General features: G+C 37.6%; 3 protein-coding genes and 1 long non-coding RNA gene across 4 annotated transcripts; all 4 read right to left on the bottom strand.

The window, feature by feature from the left end:
• Nucleotides 1-4,024: 4,024 nt before the first annotated feature.
• LOC145782963 (uncharacterized) lies at nucleotides 4,025-7,575 on the bottom strand. Its single transcript, XM_082594720.1, is given in 5 exon segments — nucleotides 4,025-5,360; nucleotides 5,362-5,976; nucleotides 6,468-6,708; nucleotides 6,840-7,018; nucleotides 7,552-7,575. Coding segments are annotated over 5 exon segments (1,410 nt in total). The 3' UTR covers nucleotides 4,025-5,009.
• A 2,415-nt stretch (nucleotides 7,576-9,990) lies between these two features.
• Nucleotides 9,991-10,536, bottom strand: LOC145783184 (uncharacterized). Its single transcript, XR_014290908.1, has 3 exons — nucleotides 10,479-10,536; nucleotides 10,165-10,236; nucleotides 9,991-10,062 (listed from the first exon to the last, which is right to left on the bottom strand). It is a non-coding gene; the product is annotated as an uncharacterized LOC145783184 (long non-coding RNA).
• A 510-nt stretch (nucleotides 10,537-11,046) lies between these two features.
• On the bottom strand, nucleotides 11,047-11,878 carry LOC145783389 (uncharacterized). Its single transcript, XM_082595244.1, has 3 exons — nucleotides 11,798-11,878; nucleotides 11,582-11,673; nucleotides 11,047-11,396 (listed from the first exon to the last, which is right to left on the bottom strand). The coding sequence occupies exons 1-3, from the start codon at nucleotides 11,830-11,832 to the stop codon at nucleotides 11,164-11,166; spliced, it is 360 nt and encodes a 119-aa protein (XP_082451370.1). The 5' UTR covers nucleotides 11,833-11,878; the 3' UTR covers nucleotides 11,047-11,163.
• Nucleotides 11,879-17,004: 5,126 nt separating this feature from the next.
• On the bottom strand, nucleotides 17,005-17,790 carry LOC145782961 (diaminopimelate epimerase-like). Its single transcript, XM_082594719.1, has one exon. The coding sequence runs from the start codon at nucleotides 17,788-17,790 to the stop codon at nucleotides 17,005-17,007; it is 786 nt and encodes a 261-aa protein (XP_082450845.1).
• Nucleotides 17,791-26,585: the final 8,795 nt, after the last annotated feature.

The following is a 26,585-nucleotide window of genomic DNA, read 5'->3' as shown; positions in this document are numbered from 1 at the left end:
AGTACTGCGAACTCCCTGACATCACATCATCATGGGGTTTTACGGACGTCTGCCTAACCGGACATGAAGGCAATTTTCCTTTGCCAAACTTTTTAAAATGCTGCGACTCACCAGAATCGCCCATTAGCATAATGCTAAAATCAGTCGACTTACGCGTTTCCTCCCGTACTACAAATTCAAACAAACTCTGAAAAGTAGGCTCATCAGTGCCACCATACTGATCACCTAAAAAGTCAAGATAACGCTGCTTAGCGTCAAACGGGAGTCGCTTAGCCAAATCCAAAACAAAACGTCCTTCTAATTTATCACGCTGACCATAAGCTTGCGCATAAAGCAAACACTGCGACAATTCATCTTTAAACTCTTTCAGATCACTGGAAGAGGTCGAAGTCAATTTGCTACCATAGCGATACTTTCTAATTTCCGGTTCTGCAAAAAGACCTCCACGAACCCCAAAACGCTGGGACAAGCGAGCTAACGACATTTCTATCCTGTCTTCCTCTGACAAGCCAGGGGTGTCAGAAACCAAATTAGCAATCGTTTGCGCAGCTGTCCTAACACAAGCTGCTTGTAACAAAGTCAAACGAGTCCCCTTAAAGGGCGAAGCTGCCATTAAGGCCGTAACACGATTTTTAAAGAAGATAAATGGCATATTATTACCATCGTAACCAATCAAGGCCGCCTTATCGAAAAACGTCCTACTATTTTGGTATTCAAAAAAGCAATCCTGCTGTTGAGAACTCGATTTAGCGGGAGAAGACAAGCTATATCCCTTAAGGGGCTGAGTGGGCTCAGTCACATGCACAGCCCGATCACGATCCTCACACACGTTAAAATCAGGAGACGCGATACGCCTCTCACAACCACCCAAATTACGTGTAGCTGGGCGATCCACAACTAGCGGCGCAGAAAACTTTGAAGGGGGCAAAGCATTACTGCTAATGGCGGCCCCGTGACCTGTACGCTCTGGGGGAGGAGTTCGGTTGTAATTCGCAGACCTTGGCTCTACAGCATTCGGAAGACCCTTAGCCGCGGCCCCGAGACCTCCTGAAACAGCTGGAAAACGTGTGGATTGCCCTGGTCCACTCACAGGTTGAACGGGCGTTTGGAAAAGGTTATGTAAATTAAACTGCGATTGATGTTCATTTCTGGAATGCCTAGAAGAGCTCTTCTTAGAGCTACGCCAGGAGCCCGCCCCTGATCGATATTCAGCTAAAACTACCTCTTTACGTTGTTCAGCCCTCAACTGAGCGTCTTTGAGTGCGAACTCAGCAGCTCTAGATTCGGCTCTCGCGGCGGCCTCAGCTGCTCTCGCTTCGGCCTCAGCTCTCCCGGCAGCCTCAGCTCGAATGGCCTCAGCTCTCGCGATGGCCTCAGCTCGTATGGCCTCAGCTCTCGCGATGGCCTCAGCAGCTCTTGCTTCGGCCTCAGCTTGGATCTGGAGCTCCTCTCGTCTTAGCTGTAGGTTAATTTGTGTAACTATCCGAGACGAACTCTTAGACATCCTAGTGCTTACATTTGAGGCGCTATCCTCAGGATGTATGTCAGCATCCAACATATCTGAGAACTCACTTTCTTTTTGTTCAAAGTTATTTTTTAACGAGTTAAATTCGGGATCTACCCTATCACGAAGTTCTGCCAAGATTGCAGAGTTAAAGATTGTAGTCAAAAGAGCATGGAAATGCCGTAATTCCTCTTCTAAAGTAGATAAGTTAGATCGAAAAATTAACAGTTCCTGCTTATCACTCAAAGAACCTAGGGCTACAGAAAGTTCCCCAATTTGAGTCAAAATATCCCGTCTAAGATGCCGGGCCTCTCGAACTGACTTAGCCTCATCGTTATTGGGCCCCTCCCCAGAATGGCCTGCCCGACCGCAAAGAACATCATCAGGCTTAAACTCAGTCGAGTCCACGGCGGTCGAGTCCTTGTCGCCACCGAGTGTAGACATATTAAATGTTGGGGCTAAATTAACAATTAAAAAAATTAAGTTACACAAACACACAAAATTATTAGGCTACAGTAGTTATAAAAAACTTAACTGCAAAGACCGTAAAAATACAAAAAAGAATTTAAATGCACGATACCGTAGCTGTACGGGTATGAAGTTCTAAAGTCCACAAAACTTGCTTGGATTCTTCCACTTAAATCTACAAGCACAGATGGATTGTCTTTTAATCTTCTTTCTTGCCAATGAATGTCAAAGTTATTTTTCTTCTGTACCAAACTGAGAAGAAATGTTTTTACTTTTCTTTGCTTCTGTAAGAGTGTAGACTACCAACCAACAAATCTTCTTTTATTATTTCTTGTACTTCTAAGTAGTTCTTCTGCACTAGCTGACAACAAACACGTCGTTTATTTTTATGCCTTCAAGTGCTTCTTGGCCTACCAGCTAACAAATCGTTTTTTATTTTTCTTGCTTTAATTTCTTCTTGACCTACCAACTGACAAGAACTCGTCTTTTATTTTTTATGGTCACAGCGGTAAACCATAATTCTTCGTGGGAAAATTGTAACATAAAGTTCCCGGATCCGTTTGTCTGTACGTAATGACCGAAAAATAAACACACCTTCGAAACGTCTATTCAAAGTGTATTCCAGTAAAATTAGCCCGAGGCTATCGAAATGGGGTTGCAACTCCTTGCACCTCTAAAACTGTCACTACGATACAGATTACTTGGATAAAAGACGGAGAATTTGTCCAGCTAGCAAGCACCAAATAAACCAGTTAAATGTGCGACCGACTTCCAACAAACAACTTCGAGAATGAATCAGAAAAATTTGTGATAACTCAAAGGCACGAGAGCAGTTCGTGACGCAATATTTCATGTCCAAACAGGTCTCAAACTGAAACAGGATTAAACCGGTCTGACACGAGTCTTACGGACGATGGTGCAATTTTGGCTCATGTTTTAGGAATTTCCATGACGTAATATTCAGTAGACCCGAACGGTTTCTACATGACGTTTGACCAGGCGAACAACCGTCTGTAACACATATTACTGAACATCATCCTATCTTGTTTCAACGTGATTTGCCGATGCTTGACATTTGTCACATGCATTGATAACATTGATAACGCATAAGCTAGGGTTTTTAAAGTCAACTTCCATCAATTGATCCCTCGCAAAAACTCCTTTAAAAACTGTCCTTGCATATGGGTCGGTCTGTGAAACCCTTGCCAGTTTCTGAGTATCCATGTTTAATGTATGGTAGCCTACTTATTCAAAAAACACAGCATTTCTCTTTATTAGAAAAAAAGGGAAAGCCTTTTTTTTCCTTTTCACAGTATAAAAAGGGTGAAATGAATGTTTTTTTTTATGTGATAGTTTGGAAAAAATGGAGAAACTAATCTCACCAATCTATGTGCCACAACCATATGTCAGGGAACCATTCTATGAGGCTGAACAAGACTTAGCTAACGAATCAAAACTTAAACGTGCTACAGTAAAAGTGTTGACATCGCCGAGACTTTCAATGTGAAGCATGAAATCGGATTTAATCCTCACATAAGACGAGCTTCATTATCTGATCGGTGTTCGCGTCGGAAGAAAAGCGTTTCATCCTGAACAACTATGCAAAGCCGCGAAAAAGCTAATTGTGAAACAACCGTTTTTTGCTTTCCCTTCTACGAAAAATATCTTACAAATTTTATACTGGAGCAAAGAAGAAGATTCAAATTATTGTCCTCATAGCTAGCATATCCAGCGTGTGAAAGAGGAGCTCCCACCTCAACAAATTGATTTGAATTTTACCAGTGGGAAAGTTTACGCGCCAGCTGCCTATCTCTCATATATTATCGATGGTAAAGTGAATGTGAAGGTTTATCATGAAGCGTATCCCTTGCCAACTTCAGAAGACCAACACCAATCGCAAAAAATCCTCAAATATTTAAAAGTCCTAAAGGATCAATCACCAAGTGCTTTTCGACCTCAAAAACGTATTAAATTAGATTCTATTCTGTGATTGTTTTGTACGATTTGTCAACAAAATATGATTGAAACTGAACTGTCTTGTTTCTTTTGTCAGTCAGCACATAAGTTTTATTAAACAACAAGATTTCCAGTAAAAAACACAGCAAAAATTGTAAAGCACATAGACACATACACAAATTATATTGATAACGGCAAAGTAGTGACGTCATCAGAACAGACGATCCGTTTCGCATAAAAATACGCCAATCCTTTTTTAGTTTGATGATACGTGTAAATTTTGTTGTCTCTGACACGAAAGGAAACATTAACTCCTTGGCCCACTTTCATGTGTACTCAATACATTTAGATAGGAATTTTTGTCAAATTTGTTTTTTGTAGTACTTAAACCTTTAGAAACTTGCTTATCCACAGCACCAAAGCAATAGTATGTTTTCGAACACAAACCCACAAAACCTGTGCCAGCCCATTCTTCCTTAAACAAACCAGGAGTACGCTTATCAAATTTTTGTTGGGCAATACAACACTCTTAGGGAACAAATTCACTGCCATTACACTTCGTTGAAACGAAATCTGCGCGATGTACAGGACAGGCAATAGATGGAAACCAAAGATGATAACAACTAAAAAACGCAAAACGCTTTTCGGGCTTCACGACTTGTTCCAACGATGAAGCAGATAAAGCGAAATACAACGAGTCAGTGTCCATTTCGAGACACTGAAAATCACTCCGATCAACAAATTGATCTAAAAAATCATAATAAAACTCTAGCATTCTGAGTTTGGCATAACCGTAGACAAAAAATCCAATTTGGAGGGAGAGGTCAAACTTGATGGATTTTTTAAAACTTTCTACTTCAAACAGATTTTCATGGACGGGGTTCAAATGGTGAAAAAAGGGTTTATTAATTTCTTTTGCCACTGTGTCACTATCGCAAAACTTAATTTTCTTATGTTTTTGTTTGTTGGTGATTGTTTTACCATAAGCCGAGTTTCCCCACAATTTAAATGTATCAGCCAAGATTTTCTTGTCAGGATCAGAATCCCCTTTTCGCCGTGCATCGGATACCTGGTCTGCAAATTATTGAAAGCATTTGTTTGGTTCAAATTGAATGACTTTGTAGATTTTTGTAACAACAAGGCCATGTTCTAAATACCATTTTACCAAGGGTGTGATCAACAAAATTTTCGAACCAAAATAACTTGAAATGAGCATGCGTCTTGGCTTGGATAAAATTTGATTTTTTTCTGCAAACTTCTGCATGTATTCTCCTATGTCTTCCCTGGACACTTCAACGTTTTTAAAAATGGGGAAAAATTCAGAAAAATGTTTTTTTAGATTGTCAGGAGTCTCAATATCACATAAAACAAGACCGAATAATTTCCCATCTAAAATGGAAGAAAGAAATGTGTCCTGAATCATATTGTGCTTGGGTTTAAGCACATTCAGGGTTTTCAAAAATTGTTTCACACCATACACTTTTTTTGCTCAAGCCACTCACATTCATACATTTGAACCACTTTGTAGCCCAAATCATGCAAATATTTACAATTTTTTCTGTATTTTCTCTCAATTGCTCCATCGAAAGTCCATTACAAGAATTTGTGTCTTTCATTAACCCAGTAGAACGATCGATGTTAAGCCGGCACGAGTGTCCATGCCAAAAGCATCCATGGAATTGGTACACGGTTTGAGATTCTTTACAGAATCCATCTACAAAGAGTTTTCCAACTTTGATTTCTCCACCATTAAAATTATGCTGAATATGACTACCCTCTTGAAAAGAAACAAATTCCAACCATTCCATGGCTAGGTAGCCGTACTTGTGAGAACAAGTGGGTTTAAAATTCTCAGCCTCCTTATAGCGGATGAATCGACCTGTGGGAGCTGGTTGAGCTATTGATCCCAAGTAAAGCGCGTTCGCATCCAGACCAAGCACACTTTGACATAATTTAGCATTGTCACTGAATTCATGCTCTCGAAGTCGCGTGACACCTTTCTCGTGATAGCGATGAAAAATAATAGAAGGACCACCAACAATATTACTCTAACAGTTCATGGAGATCTTTGTTCTTATGCAAAGCGTTACGTTAGCGTCACATCGGGGGGGAGGGGGTTCATGCAAAACGTTACGTAACGCTTTCGAGTACGGAATGGTAGTTTTTTGTGCTGAATTCGTAGTGAAAAAACGTTACATGGGGGAGGGGGGGATTGAAAAAAGCATTACGTTGGCGTTACATGGGGGAGGGGGGGATTGAAAAAAGCGTTACGTTGGCGTTACATGGGGGAGGGGGGGGTCAAACATTCGGAAAAAAAGCGTTACGTAATATTTGAACGTTCCCTAACACACTAAAAAATCTTTCATTGTTTCCATCCCTTTTTCTTTCCAAGCTTTTTGACACAGTGAATAGTCTTCATCTGATATATTACAACCTTTCAGGTGACTGTAAAGACATTCTTGCTCTGAAAGAAACGTCTGATTTAACTGTGACAAGTCTGTTAACCACTCATAGGGGAAAAAAACTTGGTTTGCTCCACTCCACAAGCTTTAATAAATTTGTCATAAGAAAATTTAGGCGCAATATAATTCATTATGTCAAGAAATTTAAAATTTTCGATTTTAATGCACATGTAATTGTTGTTTCTCTTTACGACAAACTCAATGTCTTTCTGGATATGGCTAAAAAATTCTCTCTTTACCAAATTCAAATCGTAGCGGCCACTATTGAACCCAATAACTGGAAGTTCTTTAAGTACGAGTGAAAACGTGATGTTAATTCTTTAAAAGGTTTGTTTTTTGGGTCTTTTTCATCTGTTGAGCATCGATTTTCGAATTCTTTAAACACATAACTAAACTTATCGACAAGAATCTGATATGCAGCAGCTGAAATTTCACCTAAATAGTCTAACTTTTTTCTCACAAGATCCTTCACATCACCTTCATCCACAAAACACACAGGATTTTCAAACCCACGCACATTACTGCACAGACTCACAGAACAAGCTTTATGTTCCCCATCCCAATGAATCGTGTCAGAATTGTTTGGTAATTGATCTTTTGAAAGAAGACACTCGAAATCATACTTAGCCTTATAGGGAAAATAACGTTGATTTTTAGGAACAACAATATTAACATCCTCCAAACGTTCAAAAATGGTTTTAGGAATGTTGTACACTAGGGTGTTCCACTTTTAGGCGACTTTTCAGGAAAATTAGGTTCGGGTCAAATTCTGACTGGATTTTCGTCACTGATTTCAAAAATGACGTTATTTTTTCATTATGACGTCATCTTGATGCGTCAGCTAGCGGATTTTTGCTATTTTGGCCTTATCACGAATATGGTAAGAGCTAGAGAGTTGGAACTTGCGCCAAAATGACCGGAAGGGACGATTTCCTATTTATTGTCAATACAATATAAAACGCTAACTGCAACAGAAAAGGAGTTATTTTGAAAAAACATGTTTTTGGTCATTTTTGGACAAAAAAATGAGAAACATGGCAATTTTGCTACAGTGACGCTTTTATGTCGATTAAGTTGCTGTGCTGCGCGACATTGTTTAACAATTAAGTACAGTGGTACTTGGTAGTAATCTACTAGCATATTGTATTTACAATTAATTACCTCAGCATTGATTTTTGCATGCATGTTGCAATTACTAATACTAGCAAACGTTAAACCCTTGGTCATTTAGTTCAAAGATCTATCAAAAAAAACCACCATTCAACAACACAACACAGTTCAATGGGATTATTTATCACACCATACTGTGCAAAGCAGCACAAATGCGCAAGTCTGTTTTGGCCAAATCATCTTGGTCATCTCGAATCAAGTCGTTCACAACGCCTTTCAGTCTTCCAATGAAGCGCTCTGTCGTTGTTGTCGATCATACGCCAAAACACTGATGGAGACGAAAAACATGCTATGCATGGAGCCATCTGACTTTCTTTGGAGTAAAAATCACGTAAGTTGCCACACTTCAAAAGCGTCTGATCGATATCAACGTTCTTGGAAATTTTTTTTGTCTTACCGCATCAGCAGCAAAAGGCGGAGCTTCAGTGTGGGAACTTAAAGCAACGTTTTTAGTGCTCAACCATTAGGATGCATGCTTAACGATGTATCAGAACAGCGTTGAATACTGGTTCATCAACATATTTATCTGCAAGTTATAAACCTCTTGCGAACAGTACAATTGAGGGACCTTCAGCAGCGGAAGGTTTAAGATGGATGACCAAAGATGCTGGCAAATGAACACAAACAATGAAAGAAACCATACGTTGAAGTTTAGGGATATCCTGAGGCTCAACACAATATCCAAAAATCAGCATTCTTAAGTAACAACTCGCTGTTGTTATCCAACGCGCATGGGCCACGCCTTCTTGACGATAAAAAAGTGGGAGTTTCAAATTTCCTGGAACATCCATCAATAAATCAGTTGCCAGAGCAAGAAGACACATATGGTCGCTTCGAAAAGATGAATCTTTAGCTTCTTTCTTGTGCTCAGAAAGCCATAAGATCTTGGCTTTTAAATGATTTGCGGCTATATCTGTGATGGAAACTTTACAATCTTGTCGGATTTTCAGATGTTGGGGCTTAGGTGTTGGTATTTTCTTAATTCTGTTCATCAAACCACCATCTGCCAGACAAAATTTATGAATCTTGTTTGCAAAATATCCCAAACAAAAATGATGCAACATTGCATCATTTTCATTTTAGGATGTACTGTTTATGACATAACAATCGAAATAAAAGCGTCACTATATTCTATTGTTAAGCTACTACCACTGTACTTAATTTTTCAACAAGGTGGCGCTGCTAAACAATCGAAATAAAAGCATCACTGTAGCAAAACTCAGGCAAAATTGCCATGTTTCACTTTTTTGTCAAAAAATGACCAAAAACATGTTTTTTCAAAATATCTCATTTTCTGTTGCAGTTAGCGTTTCATACTGTATTGACAACAAATAGGAAATCGTCCCTTCCGGTCATTTTGGCGCAAGTTCCAACTCTCTAGCTCTTACCATATTCGTGATAAGGCCAAAATAGCAAAAGTCCGCTAGCTGGCGCATCAAGATGACGTCATAATGAAAAAATAACGTCATTTTTGAAATCCAGTGACGAAAATCCAATCAGAATTTGACCCGAACCTAATTTTCCTGAAAAGTCGCCTAAAAGTGGAACACCCTATTGTACACCCCACCTACAAATTTGTTTTTGACATTCATGTCGCATGTTTTCGCATGTTTCTCACATGAGGACCCACGGGCCCAAATTTTTTGACACTTTGGACACACAAATGTTTTGGAATACAGCGATAAATTGCAAATGTAACTAAAATGGTTATGGTACAAGTTTAAATACATAGTTTCAGAAAAGCGATTGGCACTTCGTTGAACTAAAGAAGCAACAATTTGTTCTTTGTTTTCTAACTTGTATACAGAAATATTGATTTCAAACAATTTTTCGATTTTATCTAAATCAAATAATGAAACACCTGAAAATTGAATCGGATCAACATTAAATTTCGAACAGTAAACATGAAACTTTTCCTTTGCTACTTTTTCTAAGTTATAAGGTAAACAACCAGCTTGCAAGGCCAAGCAACGAAACAGACACAAGTGATCAGTATAATCCCGGCCAGACTGTTGACTTTTTACAAGTGCATTTAAACCATAATTTTTTAAAATAAAATCAGGTAATGTTAGCGAATGACCAATGGGATGATTTGGTAACTTGTTAACATAAAAGCAGACATTAGTGACATTAAGAACAACCCAGCTTGAATCAGGGCGTTGAAGTTGTGCAAAGTCCAAAATATCTTGATGTAATACGTTTTCTAGAAAATCATCGAAATCATGCGAGTTTGAAATTAAAGGAGAAATTTGTAGAACACGGTCCGCTCCGTTGGATGGGTGAAAAAACACCAGACCGCCATGAACACGGTAACGTAAAATAAACCCGAAACTATAATTAATTTTAAAAGCAGAGTTTTGTGATTGAAGTATTACACGTCGGAATTCGTCTCTTCGAAAGAGCAAATCATTATTTTTTAATGCAAAATTAAACCGATCTTGCACTCTTTGGTGGGTGATGTGTTTGGCGTGGATGCTTCCTGAATGTTGCCTCAAAAATTGTCTGTAATACAAACCCTCTTGTAAATGTTTGACAAAATAAAATTCAACAGCTAGGCCAAGTTAAGCATAGTGTTGGACAGATTAAAATTTAACAACAACTCACTGAATATCCTGTTCTGCAGGAGGTTGTTCAGCACCATTTCGATTTTCCAAATTCTGCGACCATTGCATATCTCTAAAAAATAAATTTTGACTATAGTTCTGACCAACGTATTGCTATTTTGTTAAAAAAATCATCACACAAATCGATAAAAGGAAATTTTTTTCAACATAATCAGACTATAAACGTGTAAAACAGAAAATGTTTGAAAGTCTCTCTTAACAAACGTTTGAAATGCTCTTCAACCAATATGCTTTTTTTTTCGTTCAAGGAAGACCATAACTATGTAAAAGATAACATGTTTCCATTCAACTTACCCCCATAAATCAGGGTTAGTCTTGTTCGACTTTGCGCTGTGCTTCCCAATCAATGTCTCTACAAAGGAAAGTAAAGTTTCAAAAAAAAAAAAATCCCTATTTTGCAATCATTTTAACTAACTTCAAACTAAATAGTGAAGAAATAATGTTGCTTTGAATTTGTTCATTTTGTAACACTTTTAATTTACATTTTCAATTTCAAATGAGATTTTATTGCAAAATTCTTACCCCCACAAGTATGGGTTCATTAATTCCTCGATTTCATTCTTTCTGGAGACCTTTTCCCTTTCACTCCCTTCAGCCACTTTGAAATTGCAATCAGTCAGACAACTAAAATTAAACAATTTCACAATTACGTGAACAATCAAACTCACTTGTGAAACCTCTGCTCATGCCGATTTCTTGACACCACTTGCGAAAACGTCCTTGCACAAAACCTACAAGCAAAATGAACGTTTCTGTGTTTTTTCATATGCTGATCTTTTCCATTTCTAGACTTGAATTGGGCATTACAGATTTCAAAGTTATACATTTTAAAAAATAATATAGCCTATCAGCCCCTAATAACCTGAAACAAATAAACACAATTGGAAATGACATTACAAACAAGCAAACACCACTGTACAAAAAAGAAATCACACAAAACAACAACAACGACGAAAACCACAGTTGAGTATAGACACAATTAATAAAAAAAATTGATGAGCCCCTCATTCGTTAATGCTTCCCTTAGAAGTTGTCCATAGCCCAGTGGCATGACACTGGCTAGTTGGACAAAGTCCCCCGTGACCCACCTATCACACATATATAATAACAAAGTTTCTAAATGACCCCCAAGATAGGCGGCCAGCAGAGGTGTCATTTCGCCTCGTCGTCTTGTTCGGGCCTTGAAGCGACGGCTGGATGAGATGAAGTTTCCTAGACATGAAAATAAAAATATATATATATAAAATTCCGGTTTAAGCTTGAATGTGGTGTGAAATATCCCCAGTTTACAAGTGGTTTCAAAACATGGTTTACTTTTACAACATAGCCTACTAAGCAAAAAATTTAACAAGTGATTTGAACAAAACAACTTTAAAGTGGTTGGAAAGAAAACTAACCAAAGTATGCCGCCATAAAAATTGGGGATACATCTATCTCATTGAGCCTGTCCGCGGCCGCCGATAAACCCCACTCAACGTCGATGTGGTAACTGTGAATATACAATACCTTTCATAAAAAAAAACGAAAAGAAATGATAAATTTACAGTACGTTCTAAATAAATTTATATAGTATGATAATATAAACTTGAAAATAAAATCAAAATAATACTTACGTTGGAGCTTGACGTCTTGGTTGTCGTAAAGACATTTTTTTAATAAGTTAATAAATAAGATTTAACTTGATTACAATGAGCTAAAAATTAAACAGATAATAATAAACACAAGGAAAATCACATGACATTTTCAATCTTCTATTTCAATCTTCTCATAGGTTACAAATCAAACAGGTAACACATAAACATCACAAAACTCATGCAGAATAAGAAAAATTTTTGTCAAAAAACTTGAAAATTGCTTGAAAGCCAACACATGATAGATCTGGTCTTTGGATTCCATAATTTCGCTTCAACTTCATATAATTTCACATCAACTTCTTTCAAGGCATCTATACAGCTGGAATCAAATCTACTCGCTTTTTATAGAACTCTTCATACAATCAAAGCTTCCTTTTGTAACTTCCTGGTTCAAATTAACCGTTACTCTCACCCGCTCAAATCGGCCGAAAATTGCGCTCACTTTGATATAGCGTTAACCCTCAATGCTTAGCAAATCGACAGAAAAATGAGTTATCATTGATATAGCGTCATCGGTCGAAAAATGTGCTCACAATCTAACCGCACTATATTTTGCCACTACATTCAAGACTTGGATTTGACTTTTCCTTACTACTTAAATGACCGTGCCTTGTATGTACCATGTGGACCTCACACTTGGAATCTTGTGATCTCAGACGCGGCAAAGTCTTCTAAATATATCGTTTGCTTTTTCGGTTTGATTAACAAAATATACGTTATCTTTACTGCGTCATCTTCACGTTGGGACATACTTCAAGAACATATGCCAATATCTGTTAAAGGGTTATCGGACACTCGTTGGGAGTCGAGAATTGATGCTGTGAAGCCATTGCGTTATTACCTTCAAGACTTGTGCAATACTTTGTCATCTTTACGAGATTGGGCTCGAAAAGATGGCGATATAGCAACAGAAGCCGGTGCGCTTTTACATCATGTTACTACGTGGCCTTTTGTTCTGACTGTGCACACTTTTGGTATGCTATAGCCTACTATTTCACGTCAATAAAACCAGAAAATTAATTCAGTCACCAGATGTGTCAATTGACGTACTGCAGGCAGAAGTCTGTGCTACAATAAAGTTTTTAGAAGACTATCGAAATACAGGATATAACTACGTAGTCACAAATGCACGCAAAATAGCAGAACTTATTGGTATTGAGCAGGTGTTTTCAAAAAACACGGTGCGACCAGTGGCGGATTTAGGGCAAAATTTTAGGGGGGGGGGCCAAAGACGTAGGCCTATGGAACAACCTCGCCGCAAATGGCTTGGAAAAATTTTTTGCGTTTTTATCAATAAAATTGCCTATCTAAGTCAGGCAGGCTACCAGTTATTCCCACATCACAAATCAACACTACAAGTGACAATCAGTTATAAAGTTGAGGCAATGCCACAATGCCGCTCGTGGCAATTAAAAGCAATAACGAACGTGAAATGATAATTTAGTATTTTCCACTAAAACTTTAGGCTATACAACACTAACAGTGATTGCTCCAAGTGAATGAAAAGGGGTAACTACCAAAATCCATTTTAATAAATCATAAACCTAGACTTAGAGTGCCTGAAGCTCACTGGTGCATAGCTCAAAAAAATGCATTATAAAAAACATTCAAACGGTGAGGCCTAGGTGTACTTAGTACAAGTGAGTGGTACTCAGTTAAGATATTGCGAATAAAAAAAACAATTCAAATATGAACAAAGCGCTTGAGCAGCAATAAGAGTCTACTACGTATTTCTATTTTGTAGCATAAGCGAAATCGGGCCTATGCCCTATCAGAAGTAGTAGTAGTAGTAGGACTTCCAGTTTTAATCCGGTGATGTCCCCGTTACCGAGGGTAGCCGGATTCACCTCCAAATGCCGCAATCGCCTTCACACCCTGCCTCCACATCGATCGGTCTAATGCGTCCTCTCTTGTTAAGCCCACCTTGCTGCTTTCTTTCTCAACTTGCCTTTTCCACGTTTTCTTGGGTCTTCCTTGTTTTCTACGACCCTCCACTCGCAATTCCAGCGCTCTTCTCAAAACATCATCTTCATCCCTTCTCAGAACATGCCCATACCACCTCACTCCATTCGCTTTCGCCAACTTATCAACATTTTCATTCAACCCAAGCAAGTTCATAAGTTCTTCAGTATTCCTTTTGTCTATCAGCTTCACACTACACATTGCTCTCACCATCGCTCTCTCAGTTCTTCTTAAAATCGCCAATTCGTTTTCCCGTAAGCACCATGTCTCACTTCCGTACAGCATTGCAGATCTCACACAACTAGTATAAATTCTTCCTCTCATTTTCAACGGAAATCTTCTACCACATAACAACTCTCGACACTCTCTGAATTTCACCCAACCAAACCTTACTCTTGCAGTCACTGCCGCTTCACAACCACCACTTGCATTCAATCTATCTCCTAGATAGCAAAAGGCATTCATGGATTCAACTTCGTCACTCAGCTTTTCAACAGGACCAACCATTCCTTCCTCAATCTTCCTGCATCTTTCACATTCAAAACCATCTTCGGATCTGCATGTCACTCTCTTCATCTTTGCACATCTCCCATGCACCCACTTCCTGCATTTTGTACACTTAACAGAATTTGCCATCACTCTTTTTCCACATACATCACATGGGTCAATTTTGCTCATTGTGATTTCCCCTTCCGTTCCACTTATTACAACCTTCGTCTTTTTGATATTCACACGCATACCTTTAGATTGAAGCGACTCCTTCCACATCTCAAATTTCTCTCTCAGGTATTCCATTGCGTCACTCAACAAAACCAAATCATCCGCGTATAGTATCTCCATTCAATGAATCTTCTCGTACACATTCGGTAATCACATCAAAATAAATCATCACATCATCAGAAAAACAAAATATTGTGAACTGACAATAATGCAATTGAGCAAAAGAACAATAAGATTAAACCACTCATGCTGAAAATGTTGCAAAAACGTCTCAATACGTAATTGTAATTTGTAACAATGCATAAAAAATGACATTAGATTTCCTCAAACAAGTAATTTGATCACAAACATGTTTTGAATAAAATACGTAATAAATTTAGCAGAGATGTGTTCAAGACCAGATCCAGCTTTACTGTCCAAAAGGTTGATGTATGGCATTCCATCCTATCTCTCCGCCTAAACTGCCATAAAATCTGGATTGCTACCATGCATTATATTATTTAAACTTGAGTTAAAAAAATTTTCTTTTTATGTATACACAAGTTTCTCGAAAACAAAATGGGATTAGCCGATCTATCAATGTTAAATAACAAAACACAGTTTTGTTCATAACAACAGTTTTCTGTCACCTTTTGCGAACTCGTCTAAGATTTCGTCTGACGTAACCGATACATCTTTGTTGCAGTATGTGATCAATAAACTGGACATCTTTTCTTCACGCATGCAGCTACGTATTTTTTGTTACGCACACAATAAAAGGTTATAATATTAGCGGTTAGTAGGTCTACTTGCCGAGACTAAACATCGCGCATTGTTTTACGTTAGGAAAATGGAAATTTACAAGTTAAAGTATAGCATAAAAAGAAAACTTGCATGCAGACATAAAAAAATAAACTGGAATTTTAGGGGCACCGCGCCGCCATAGGTAAATCCGCCCCTGGGTGCGAGGTAGGAAGAGAATGTTTGATTACAAATGTGCTGATGAATCGAGTCGCCTTTCTGCTGAAGAAAAATTAAAATCGCAATTTTTTCTTGTTTTCGCTAATCAGGTCATATCTTCTGTTTCTTCGCGCTTTGACCAACGCGTGGTGTGGTATAAGTTGTTTGGATTTCTGTACAACACTAACAGCCTGAAGAAGTGTCTCAGAGAAAATGAACTGGAGAATCACTGCAAAAATTTAAAATGAAAAATGGGAGACATTGATGCCAACGAACTAATAATGGAATTGAATCGTTTTATTTATGTCATCGAAAAAGAGAGAAGACTTGTCAGGGCAAGCAACTTTTTAAAGTACATACGAAGAACAGCCTTCAGAAATCAGAAGATAGCCTATATCCGAATCTTTGCATTCGCATCAGAATTCTTCTGACCACACCAGTTACTGTCTCCAGTGCTGAAAGGACCATCAGCAGAATGAAACTGATCAAGAATATCCTGAGCTCAACCGTGACAGATAATAGGCTTTCTGCTCTTGAAATTATCTCCATCGAAAACAAGACTGCCAGATCCATGGACTATGACGCATTAATTAAACAATTTGCGCAGAATAACGCTCCATAGAAGCGCTTCTAAAGCGTAATTATGGAATACATGTATGTATACACTGTTACTGTAGACCTTTGCATACACTGTGGTGGGCGCAGCAAACGTAAAAATTAGCTTTCAACAAAGAAATCAGGAAATTTCAAGTAAATTTATTCTCGCTAACGAGTCCGCTAAAATTTCTAAATATTAGCGAAAATGTTAATCCGCCAACCAAAGCGTTAGCTTCGCTAATTAGCGGAACTGTGCCCTCTACTGTGTATACAGCTGGAGGCTGGAGGGCGGAAGCCTATCTGGTTCTGCCCAGAGTTAAAAATATATGTAGCCTTAGTGGGCTATAGAGGCAATATGTAAGCAAATAGATGTCACTTATAAATGAGAACGATCATAAAAACTAAAAAAATGCAAACAAAATCGAAATCAGCATATAGGTCCGACCTTTTCCATAAGTGCACTACAAGTACTTCTAACACAGTCAATAACATGATGCTGATAATGTGAAAATGGCAACATTAATACTTTAGAAAATTGCACTGTTGTACGTTCCAGCATGATGACTTAAAGATAATACGACCACAAATACAAAAAAAAAATCATTCACATCTGTAACACTGTATTCGTATTATCGTGTTCGTTTGCACTGAAACCATCTGGCTTGAAATGAGCTGACAGAAACGTATTTGAAAGCACACAGTTGAAGTGAAATTGTCTGCATGTGATGGCACTATATTCAACAATATTGAAAGGTCATAATCAATATAGGCTAAGCGGCTAAGCCTGCGAATCGTGTGCCACATAAGATAATATTTGAAAGATTCATAAACTAGTCATTTACAAATAGTTGCTTGATGTATTTTCATCAAGTATTTTGAATGAGTAATTTTGAATGACATTTTTACGCCAGGTGTGCCATCAAATTGTGTGCCGTGAGTGAAAAAAGATTGCGAAGCACTGCAATAAGTTACATCAAATTAGCTTTAATATATCCTGTAAACACTTCTGTAATCGGCCCACTCAGAAAGACACTTTCTTTCCATTCAACTATTAGTTCTCCACCAGGAAGCAAAATTGTAGCAACTGGTTTTGAAATAAGGTTCAATTTAACTGCTGCGACTAATGTCGCGCATGCTCCACTGCCGCAAGCAAGTGTTTCTCCAGCTCCCCGTTCCCAAACTTTGAGGTTTATTTTTCCATTTTGAATTTGGGCAATGTTTACATTCACTTTTTCCGGAAAAAGGGGATTATTTTCAACTTTTGGTCCGATATCTTTGAGATCCACTGAAGACAGATCATCTACAAAAAATACAGCATGAGGATTGTGCATACTTACTGCAACAGGCTGTTTCAGTTCTCCACAAGTAATTGGCAAACAATCTGTGTCGCATGCCCAGGAAAGGGGGATATCTTTCCAATTCAACAACGGCTGGCCCATATCTACCTTAACAAGATTCTTCCCTACCATCCAACATCTCAGCAGCACGTCTTGTACTGTTATAGTCATTTCTTCAAGACCCTTTTCAGTCATAACCAGGTAGGCGACACATCTTGTTGCGTTGCCACAAGCACCAACTTCACTTCCGTCTGCATTGTATATTTGCATAGAACAGTCAGCCTTCAATGAGTTTTGTAATACAATCAATTGATCACAACCAACACCACATCTCCTATCACTTATTCGCCGCACATCAAACTTGTAAGTTTCTTTTCGCTGATCTATAATTACAAAATCATTTCCTAAACCATGCATTTTGACAAATGGAATCATTAGGCAGCTTTTAGCATCTATTTGGCTGATTGAGAAAACATTTCTTTTTCAATATTATTCTTAATTTTCTCTAAATGAATATATGAGTAAAGTGTTAAAAACGATTTTTATTTGGTTGAAATGAAACTGTAAAAATAATTATTCTATAAACGAACATGCAACTGATGATCAATAAGGTTTGTTTTTACTCACGCTAACCAAGAGTGGAAATAAAAATTTTCAAAACCTGACAATTTGAATCTATGCCACAATAGACAAAACCAAATTTAGCATACTAAACTTAACTTTCAAATTTTTCACCTTTTTTAGTATGTGTATGTATGTTTACTAGCGCCGACTTACGGGGTTACGGGATGACCACGCCACCCCATAACCGCTGTGGCGGGGTGGCAGCCACCCTGTTTAGGTTACATTACTTACTGCAAATAAATGCAATTTAAACGGAGGTTTAAATCTTTTTTTGAACCTTGGTTTTCGCTTCAAGTCAACGTAAAGCAAGCGGTGAACCAATACAGTATTGCGAAGAAAATGATTGTTTTTGTCACAAGCATGATACTCGCGTAACATCAAGCAAGCTACGTGAAGATTACGCAACACGTGGCTACGAGTTTCTTCCTTGTTGGTTTGCGATCGTTTTATTTGTTACTTGGCATAAGTCATTGTTACATTTGTTAGGTTTACAATGGGATTTATTAATCAATAAAATACGATCTTTCCATTGCCTCCCTCAAAAATCCTTTTTCACAAATTTTAAACTGCTCATAATATCGCTATAAATTATGACAGCTATAAAATACTTGGAATCAAAATTATCTCGATGATTGATGGCTCCCCCCCCCCCTAAATGAATATTATATCTATTTTCAAATTTCATTAAAAAAAATGCAATTTTTGAAACTTTTTGAGTTTTATTTGAAAAGTGCACTTAGTAAAGTAGCAGTTTTAACATTCTGCAAATTTACACGTTTACCGTATTTTACGGAGTACGGACCATAAGGCGCACCGGACTATAAGGCGCACTGTCAATAAATTGCTTTGATTAGTTTTTTGTCCATACATAAGGCGCACTGGACCATAAGGCGCACCGGACCATATATAATAGTATATCGGTACTGGTTTTGAGTGTAGGCAATAAAGCACTACCGCACTTGATCCATACATAAGGCGCACGATCAATTTATGAGGAAAAAAAGAATTTAAAGTGCGCCTTATGGTCCGTAAAATACGGTACATGTAACAATATTAAAAACAGATTTTTGTTTCAACTACGTCGCAACTGCTTGATCTATTTGCAAGCAATGAAACAATTTCATTAATGCTTTCAAACGTGGTCTGCATTGTGAAAATATACTTACTGTTGCCTTCCACCACCTGCGAGGCGGAGCGATCGTTTAGTGCACTCAGGCGCATAAAAACCTACTTGTGATCTACCATAACGCAACAGCGATTGAACCACGTCCTAATTTTAAATGTTTGTCAAGCCGAAGCTTCACGATTACAACTTGACCAGTTGATTAACAGTTGGATTGACATAGCTGCTGTTCGCAAAAATACTTTTGCCAGGGCTTTTGTTAAGTGTCAGGGCAGCAACGTAACAATAAAATTCACGACATACTTCCTATGCTTTGTTTTAAAGTTGCTTTGTAAATTATCGAGCTACAAATCAGGTGTGAAAAGAGAATTGCATCTACGAAACACGCTTAGTAAAAATCAAACAATGCATGCAGTTTGAAAGTTTTTACGTTGCCATATTGTACTATCCGCCACCCCGTGCAAAAATAAAAGTCGGCGCCTATGTGTATGTTAGTATGTGTCATGTATTATTGTATACCATACAGTAAGTATTATAATTTATGGTATATATACATGATTTTCTGTTGACTTGATGCAAAATTAGGACATAAGTAACCAAAGTATGATTACAATTAAGTGGCTAAGTGCTTTTCTTAATTACTTGTAAAAATGTAGTGATGTACAAATTGAAATCTTAGCTTTGTTGTTCTTACTGAAATTCTTTATCAAACAAACAACATCAGCACCAAGTTTGTGTTAGCATTAAAGTCTTGTCAAACATAAGCTAAGTCGAATCATTAGGCTAAGTCATATATGGACTAAATTTCACTTTGCTGAAGTTTGTATCAAGGGTTTAAACTAAAAAACTTCATGAGCATCCTCAATTTTGTATTGAAAAAACAAAGTTGTTATTTTTGGACACAAAATATCATCATGATGCATTTTTGATTATACACTATACAGGCTATGAAATAATCTTCATGTCAATGGTATAACCTGTCTGCTTGTCGAGAGCAAAGTCTTCCTCTCCATGACTGTGATTGGTCAACTGCAGGTGCAGTGCTGCAAGATATAGTGCAGTGGTTCTCAACCGGGGGTTCACGGACCCAAGGGGTCTGTCAAGCGATTTCAGGGGGTCCATGAAAGTTTTCAGCATGATTGATAAATTATAAAATTCAAAAATTGTTTGTGCTTTGTTTATGTATTTGCCTACATTGATTCTCAAACTGTAAGTCGCAACGCACTGGTGCGCCATTTGAAATTGCAAAAGACATTGCACAAAGGTTTGGTTTCTTAACTAAAAAATATCATATAAATGACTTAAACCTTTTAATAAGACTATTTTGGCTGTGTTCAACTTAATTCTTTTGAGACAGTAGATTGTTGATCAATGATTAACATGGAAATGCAAACGTTAGTCAGCTATCTATTACCACTCACAGTTTTGCAATGACTGATTATAACGAATTAATATTGATTAGTATAGCTTTGGTAGAGAGGTACTTTTTAAAAACCATAGACAGACAATCGATAACAACTTAATAACATTGAATTGCATAATTCAAAATTAATACAGAAATGAAATAGATACATAATTTCGAACGTTTTCGGCAAAACTTTCTGCCCTCTTCAGGAAAATATCTTAATTCATCTAAACAAAACAATTATTCGTGAAATGTTAATAATAAATGACTGAAATTCAATAAAACTGCACTGACCTGCGTACAAGCAACAACTGACGAACAAACACAAAAGGTGGTAGCAATCTGTCATAATTATGCGGGAGTGTGGTCATGAGACGAGATAGTGAGCGGACAACATAACATAAAATAAACGTAAGCTAATACAAATTCAACAAAAAAGATGCCCCTCCAGCGAATAATTGTTTGTTGAGCCTGGGGTTGTGCTGCTTTATTTGGAGTGCCTCATGAATTTTAGTTTCAAACTCCGATTGACAGTTGCGAATTATTTTGAATGAATCTAATGTAAATTTGATGTTGGAACAAATACTGCAGTCATAAATGTGGTCTTTGATTGCACTGTGCTTATTGATGTCTGTTAAATTTAGGTGTTCCGTTGCTCTTGTTACCAAGTGTCTTGTGGACATACCTATGTATGTCATGTTCGTGTCGCACGAACAAGTGAATTTGTAGACAATGTTGGAACGAAGAGACTGCGGAACGGGAGATTTCAGCGAAAAATATCTACTGATTTTAAAGGTTTTGTACAGAGGAACAATGTCGATATCAAATTTACACTTAAAGAGTTTAGATAGTATTTTAGCATATACGAGAGATTCCTTTCCTAGGAAAGGTATGGATATAGAGTTTTGGAAATTTATGACGTCAGTATTCGGTGAAGATACTGAATTGAAACGTTGTAGATTGAAACGTTATTGAAACGTTGTTGTAAATTGTTTTGTTTAGATGAATTAAGATATTTTCCTGAAGAGGGCAGAAAGTTTTGCCGAAAACGTTCGAAATTATGTATCTATTTCATTTCTGTATTAATTTTGAATTATGCAATTCAATGTTATTAAGTTGTTATCGATTGTCTGTCTATAATATTGATTACAAACGAAAAAAGGGAGAAATTCTTTGTAACGGTTGCAAGTATTCTATTAACTTTTACTAAAATTTATAGAAAAGCATCAAATGAGCATATTATAGATTACTGATGTTTGATCCTGTGTGCCAACCTATAGCTCATAACATAATTTAGTTAATGTCATCAATCGTCATAAGTGCGTTGCAAATTCAGCAAATTCTTCTAAGTGTGTTTCAAAACTTATGTACCGTAACATATAGTTCCATAAGGAGACCCAATATACCAAAATTTCAAATAGAAATTTTTAGAGGTCCATGATCGCTTTGAAGGCACCAAAAGGGGTCCAAGACAAAAAAGTTGAGTACCACTGATTCAGTGTTTTACAAGTTCGTTCCAATAAAGCTTTGGTCTGCCTCTCTGCTGTGCTTCTATTATCATGCATCTGACCTGCAAAATCCAGCTTGTGTTGTGCTCAACATGTCAAATCCATCTCAGTCTACCTAACTGGAGTATGTCGGCAATGTCTATTATGTCTTAAAGTTACTCGATATGATGTCACTGTAATCACCACCTGTGCTGTTTTTTTTTTCGCTGAAACTTTTCGGTCATTTGTCCGAAATAACTTGAAAAAATTCGGTCATTTTTTCTGATGAAAATATTTCCATTCAAGTAGCAGATACAAACCAAAAATTTTTCGGACATTTTGACCGAATTGACTGAATAGTTTTTCGGACATTTTGACCGAATTGACTATATTTTTTTCTGACATTTGGCTAAAAAATTATTAATGTATTGTATTAATGTATTTGCATTAATTCAGTATTTAGCAATTACCCTACCATGCATTCTTACGATGTACGGTAACATGTTTATATCAAACTATAGGCTTCTTTTCATGGAGAGGCCGTTTTTAACCACCTTCAAATTGGTATTGCGGGCAATACCAGTGATCTTGAAGTATCGTACAAACTTCACTGTAGTCAAATTTTGCTGGAATTTATTTAGTCAGCTTACTCAAAGTGATCACTGGTGTTAGTCTGCCTCCAAGTTTGTTTCTTTTTTTTGTTCAGTATGTTTTTCTCTCTGCAGTTATAATGGTCTTTTATGGGAGTGAAGATTCCTGTTCTCTGCCTTTTAACTCCTAATAAGTAGGTTTGGTGGCTGTGCAAATTAAAAACATTATTTCCACTTGGGCATAGCCTACTGAAAGGATGCTTGCTTGATCTTCTTAGGGACTTCAAGCTTGCATCATTAACCCCCCGGTGGTGATCATGTCAGTTGATGAATTCATTACAGGTAATATTTAGCCTACTGATCTTTAAAAGAATCGCTATCATGTGACCGTTGACACAGAACACTGCTTGACCCCATACTATATAAAATTATCAACAGCCATACCTCACTCACAACCATGGCGATCTCTGTAACTTGCTCACAACCCTCCAGCCTGAGCCCTGAATAAACCTGACTGCTGACTGAGTCCGAAAGTTGAAACTGAGAATCAGCCGGACTCTCGGTTTCAACTTTCAGTTTCAATTCATTTCAAGCGGTTTTATCTTATCAATTATGGTTTTGTGCTTTTCTCTCGCTCAGCTGATTACTGCAGAGCTGCCAGGTATGCTAAGTCCAAATCAAGAAAGTTTCTTTGATTAATGACTGGGTGCAGCAACAATGTGCCTTTTTGGCGTTTAAAAGTTATATTTACAAGACAAAAACACCACAGAGAATTTTTGGTCAATCAAATCAATCACTCAGCCATTACTTCTATAGCTTCAATCCCACGATATTAGGTCAGCGGTGCGGATATTTAATTTCCACAGTAGGTTTGGTTATGAATTTTTATCTTCGAACTGACAAAGCCTTGATAGGTGACTTTTGGTGGTTTTGCATACTTGTAGAGGCTTGTGACGTAAAGCCGGTTAGCGAGATTGGCAGAGTGAAATTTCTGATTATTGTTTCCGGAGAATTATTCCATTCATTAGGTGCCGCTAAATGAACAGTCCTGAAATGCGTTGCTCAAGCGCACACCCCGATAGTCGAACCAACGCCGCTTGAACTTGAAGCTTCTTCGTTTATGAAGTCAAATGCTAACCAACTGAGCTATCGGATCGAGTAGGCCTAACCTATTTCGCGGATCGTCTGTTTTTCTGTCACGGTATCTATATCTTCTCGAATGCAATCTCTCCTTTTTGTTTCAGTTTTCTTATATTTTCCCTCCGATTTTTATCAATGGGTAAAAGTAAATAGTTCTACCCATAGCTTTTTTAGACCAGAGATTATTTTAGGGGCCCAAAACCTTTCCAAAGAGCCCAGGAAATTGAAGATAACGTGGTAGGCTACATATTTTTGCTATTGGACATTTTTAGCGATGTCTTTCAAAACCCCGGGAATTTCGTTGGCAGAAAATCGAGTAAAACTACAGGCGCAAACGTGTTTTGAAAGTGGGAACATGCTAGATATTAACCCAACTTTCTAACTAATTTGTATGAAGTAGCCAGTGTTGTACGTTGACGCTGAGGCTAGCGCCGTCAATTTATTTTTCAGTTGACGGAAGTGATAGCGCCGTCAACTATTTTGCCGATTTTAAGCGTCAAGCGCTATGCGTCATTTTTTATTTTCATGGAAAAAAAATGAAAAATCTCGTTTCACAATTAGAGTTTCACCTATGGTTTCACAATGTATTCTGGCCAGCGCGACTCATCCGAATTACCTGCTTTTGCGTTGGTTGGAATGGCTCCCTGGAATACACGCGGAAGAAGTTCGCCAAATGGTGATCAGTCTAGGGCCATTTTTATTTTGACCTAAAAAAAATTTTTTTGACTTTATTTTTATCAAATTTTAACTTTATTTTGACCTAACGAAATTGCTTATTTGTAAAGGTCACATTTCTTCCTTGAAAACAAATCAATAGCTTTTTTTCCCTAAAGTCTGAACCTTAAGTCTGAACTTTTTCTAAGTCCCTAAAGTCTGAACTTTTTCTTCCTTGAATTGATACCAGTTACTCAAACATAATATTTTGTCGATTTCAGACCCAAACGTAATATTTTGTCGAAAAGTCAAGGTTTTTATGGATTATAAAAAGTGCGTCGTGTTTTTCGGCGATAGGAAAATCTCCACAAATCTGTCTAACTTTTGCTGAAGACGATTTAGCTTGGCTATTCCTAAAATCCAAACTGTTGATTTTCGAAAAGACTACGTTTGTGAAGATGGAGCTTTTTATAAAAAATATTTAAATACTTAACAACGAATAAACAATGGGCAATTTGCGATAAAAGGTACTGCTGATCCGTCAGCATTGTGACATATTTCCTGCTTTCATGGGTTAATATGGTTTAATTGTGTCGCAGTTCCTGATTTGCAATGCTTCCACGAGGATTTTGACAACAATTACTATCAAGAAACACAAAAAGTTTGTCAAAAGCCATAATTTGACAAATTTTGACTTTATTGAAAATTTTGACTTTATTGTCAATTTTGACTTTATTGTCAATTTTGACTTTATTTTGACCTATAAACTTCTTAGAAACAGTCCCCTAGGTGCTAAAAATAACTTTATTCTTGGATTCGTGGATAGACGAGGTCCTTAAAAATTTTTGACTTTTGCGGGCCCTAGTGATCACCCATGTATTGAGAACGAGAGATCAGAGGCAGAAAGCGAAAAATCCATGATCGGCTTCGCGGAACGTTGAAGATACTTTATTTCAAGAGCTTTATGCCTCTGAAAAGAGCGATGTTGGTGCAGTGAACCTGGTTAAAAGATTTATACATGCTAAACTATCACAGCACGTTAGGAACAGTGATACCTTTCCGAGGAAACGTTTTCAATTTATTTTTGAAATACAACACACCAATACCAACCAGCGCTGCTGTGGAACGCATGTTTTCACTTGGAAAGGACAATAGCCTAGGCTATGCGTCCCAAACGCAGCAAATTGTCAGACAAACGTTTTGAAATGCTTGCTTTTTCTGTAAGGAAATAAGTAATAGGCTAAGCAGCTAATTACATTACAGTCTCAAAACATAATATCTGCTCTTTATTTTTAGCTATTGTTAGCCTAAACTTGGTTGAAATATTTCCGTTTTATGAGACGCTGGCAATAAATAGCGCTAGAAATTAGCGCTGACGCCGTCAATTTCTTTAAGAGCTTACGCAGTACTTTACGCCGTAAAGTTTTTAGGCAATTCGCGCTGACGCTGACAATTTATTTCAATGACGCGTACAACACTGGAAGTAGCTAACTGCTCTAGGCTGCTGCTGAGCTGAGTCGAAGTCTGCCTCGCTTTCTGACCTAGTCTTGTTCTGAAACGATCCCTGTTCCATATCTAGAAAGCTAAAACCTCAATTGCTAAGGTAACAGGGATCAGTAGTCAGATCAGTTACGGTACCTTAGCAATTGAGGTTTTAGCTTTTTTAATTTGTATGAACTTAGTAATCAATCAAAATTGTGATAAGGTGTCAACTTAATAGAAAGAGCAATGACATAATCCTAGATCTTAATTTCCTTAAACAGGCTCTACAACGTCAAAACAAAACCAACTCAAGGTAGCCTGCAGTAGACCAACCATTTGTTCTCATGCAACCACCCGTTTGCATTATCTTTGATAACTATTTGAAAACTCAGTCTGAGAAACCAGCTGAATCCCGCCACTGTTCCCTAGCCTACTCTATTGGCAGGGTAAGGTGTGGGCAGGGTTGGAAGTCGTTAGTCAAAAAGCAATGACTATTTCACTATTCGATAGTGCCCAAAAAAGCAATGACTTTCCGCTGTCGATACTTAAAAAAAGCAACGAATAGCAATTACAAAACATTGACTGGCCAAAAAATGCCCAAAAACAAGCAACCCGCAAACTCAAAAAAGGTACCAAAACTCGAAAAAAAAAACAATCCCAAGCTTGCGGGAAAACCGCAAGGTTTGCAACACTGCGGCTCTCACTGG

The sequence above is a fragment of the Aplidium turbinatum genome, chromosome 14, assembly GCF_918807975.1.
Source record: "Aplidium turbinatum chromosome 14, kaAplTurb1.1, whole genome shotgun sequence".
In the NCBI taxonomy this organism is placed as follows: Eukaryota; Metazoa; Chordata; class Ascidiacea; order Aplousobranchia; family Polyclinidae; genus Aplidium; species Aplidium turbinatum.
Note: the sequence above shows the minus strand (reverse complement) of the source record. Positions and strands in the feature narration are given on the sequence as shown.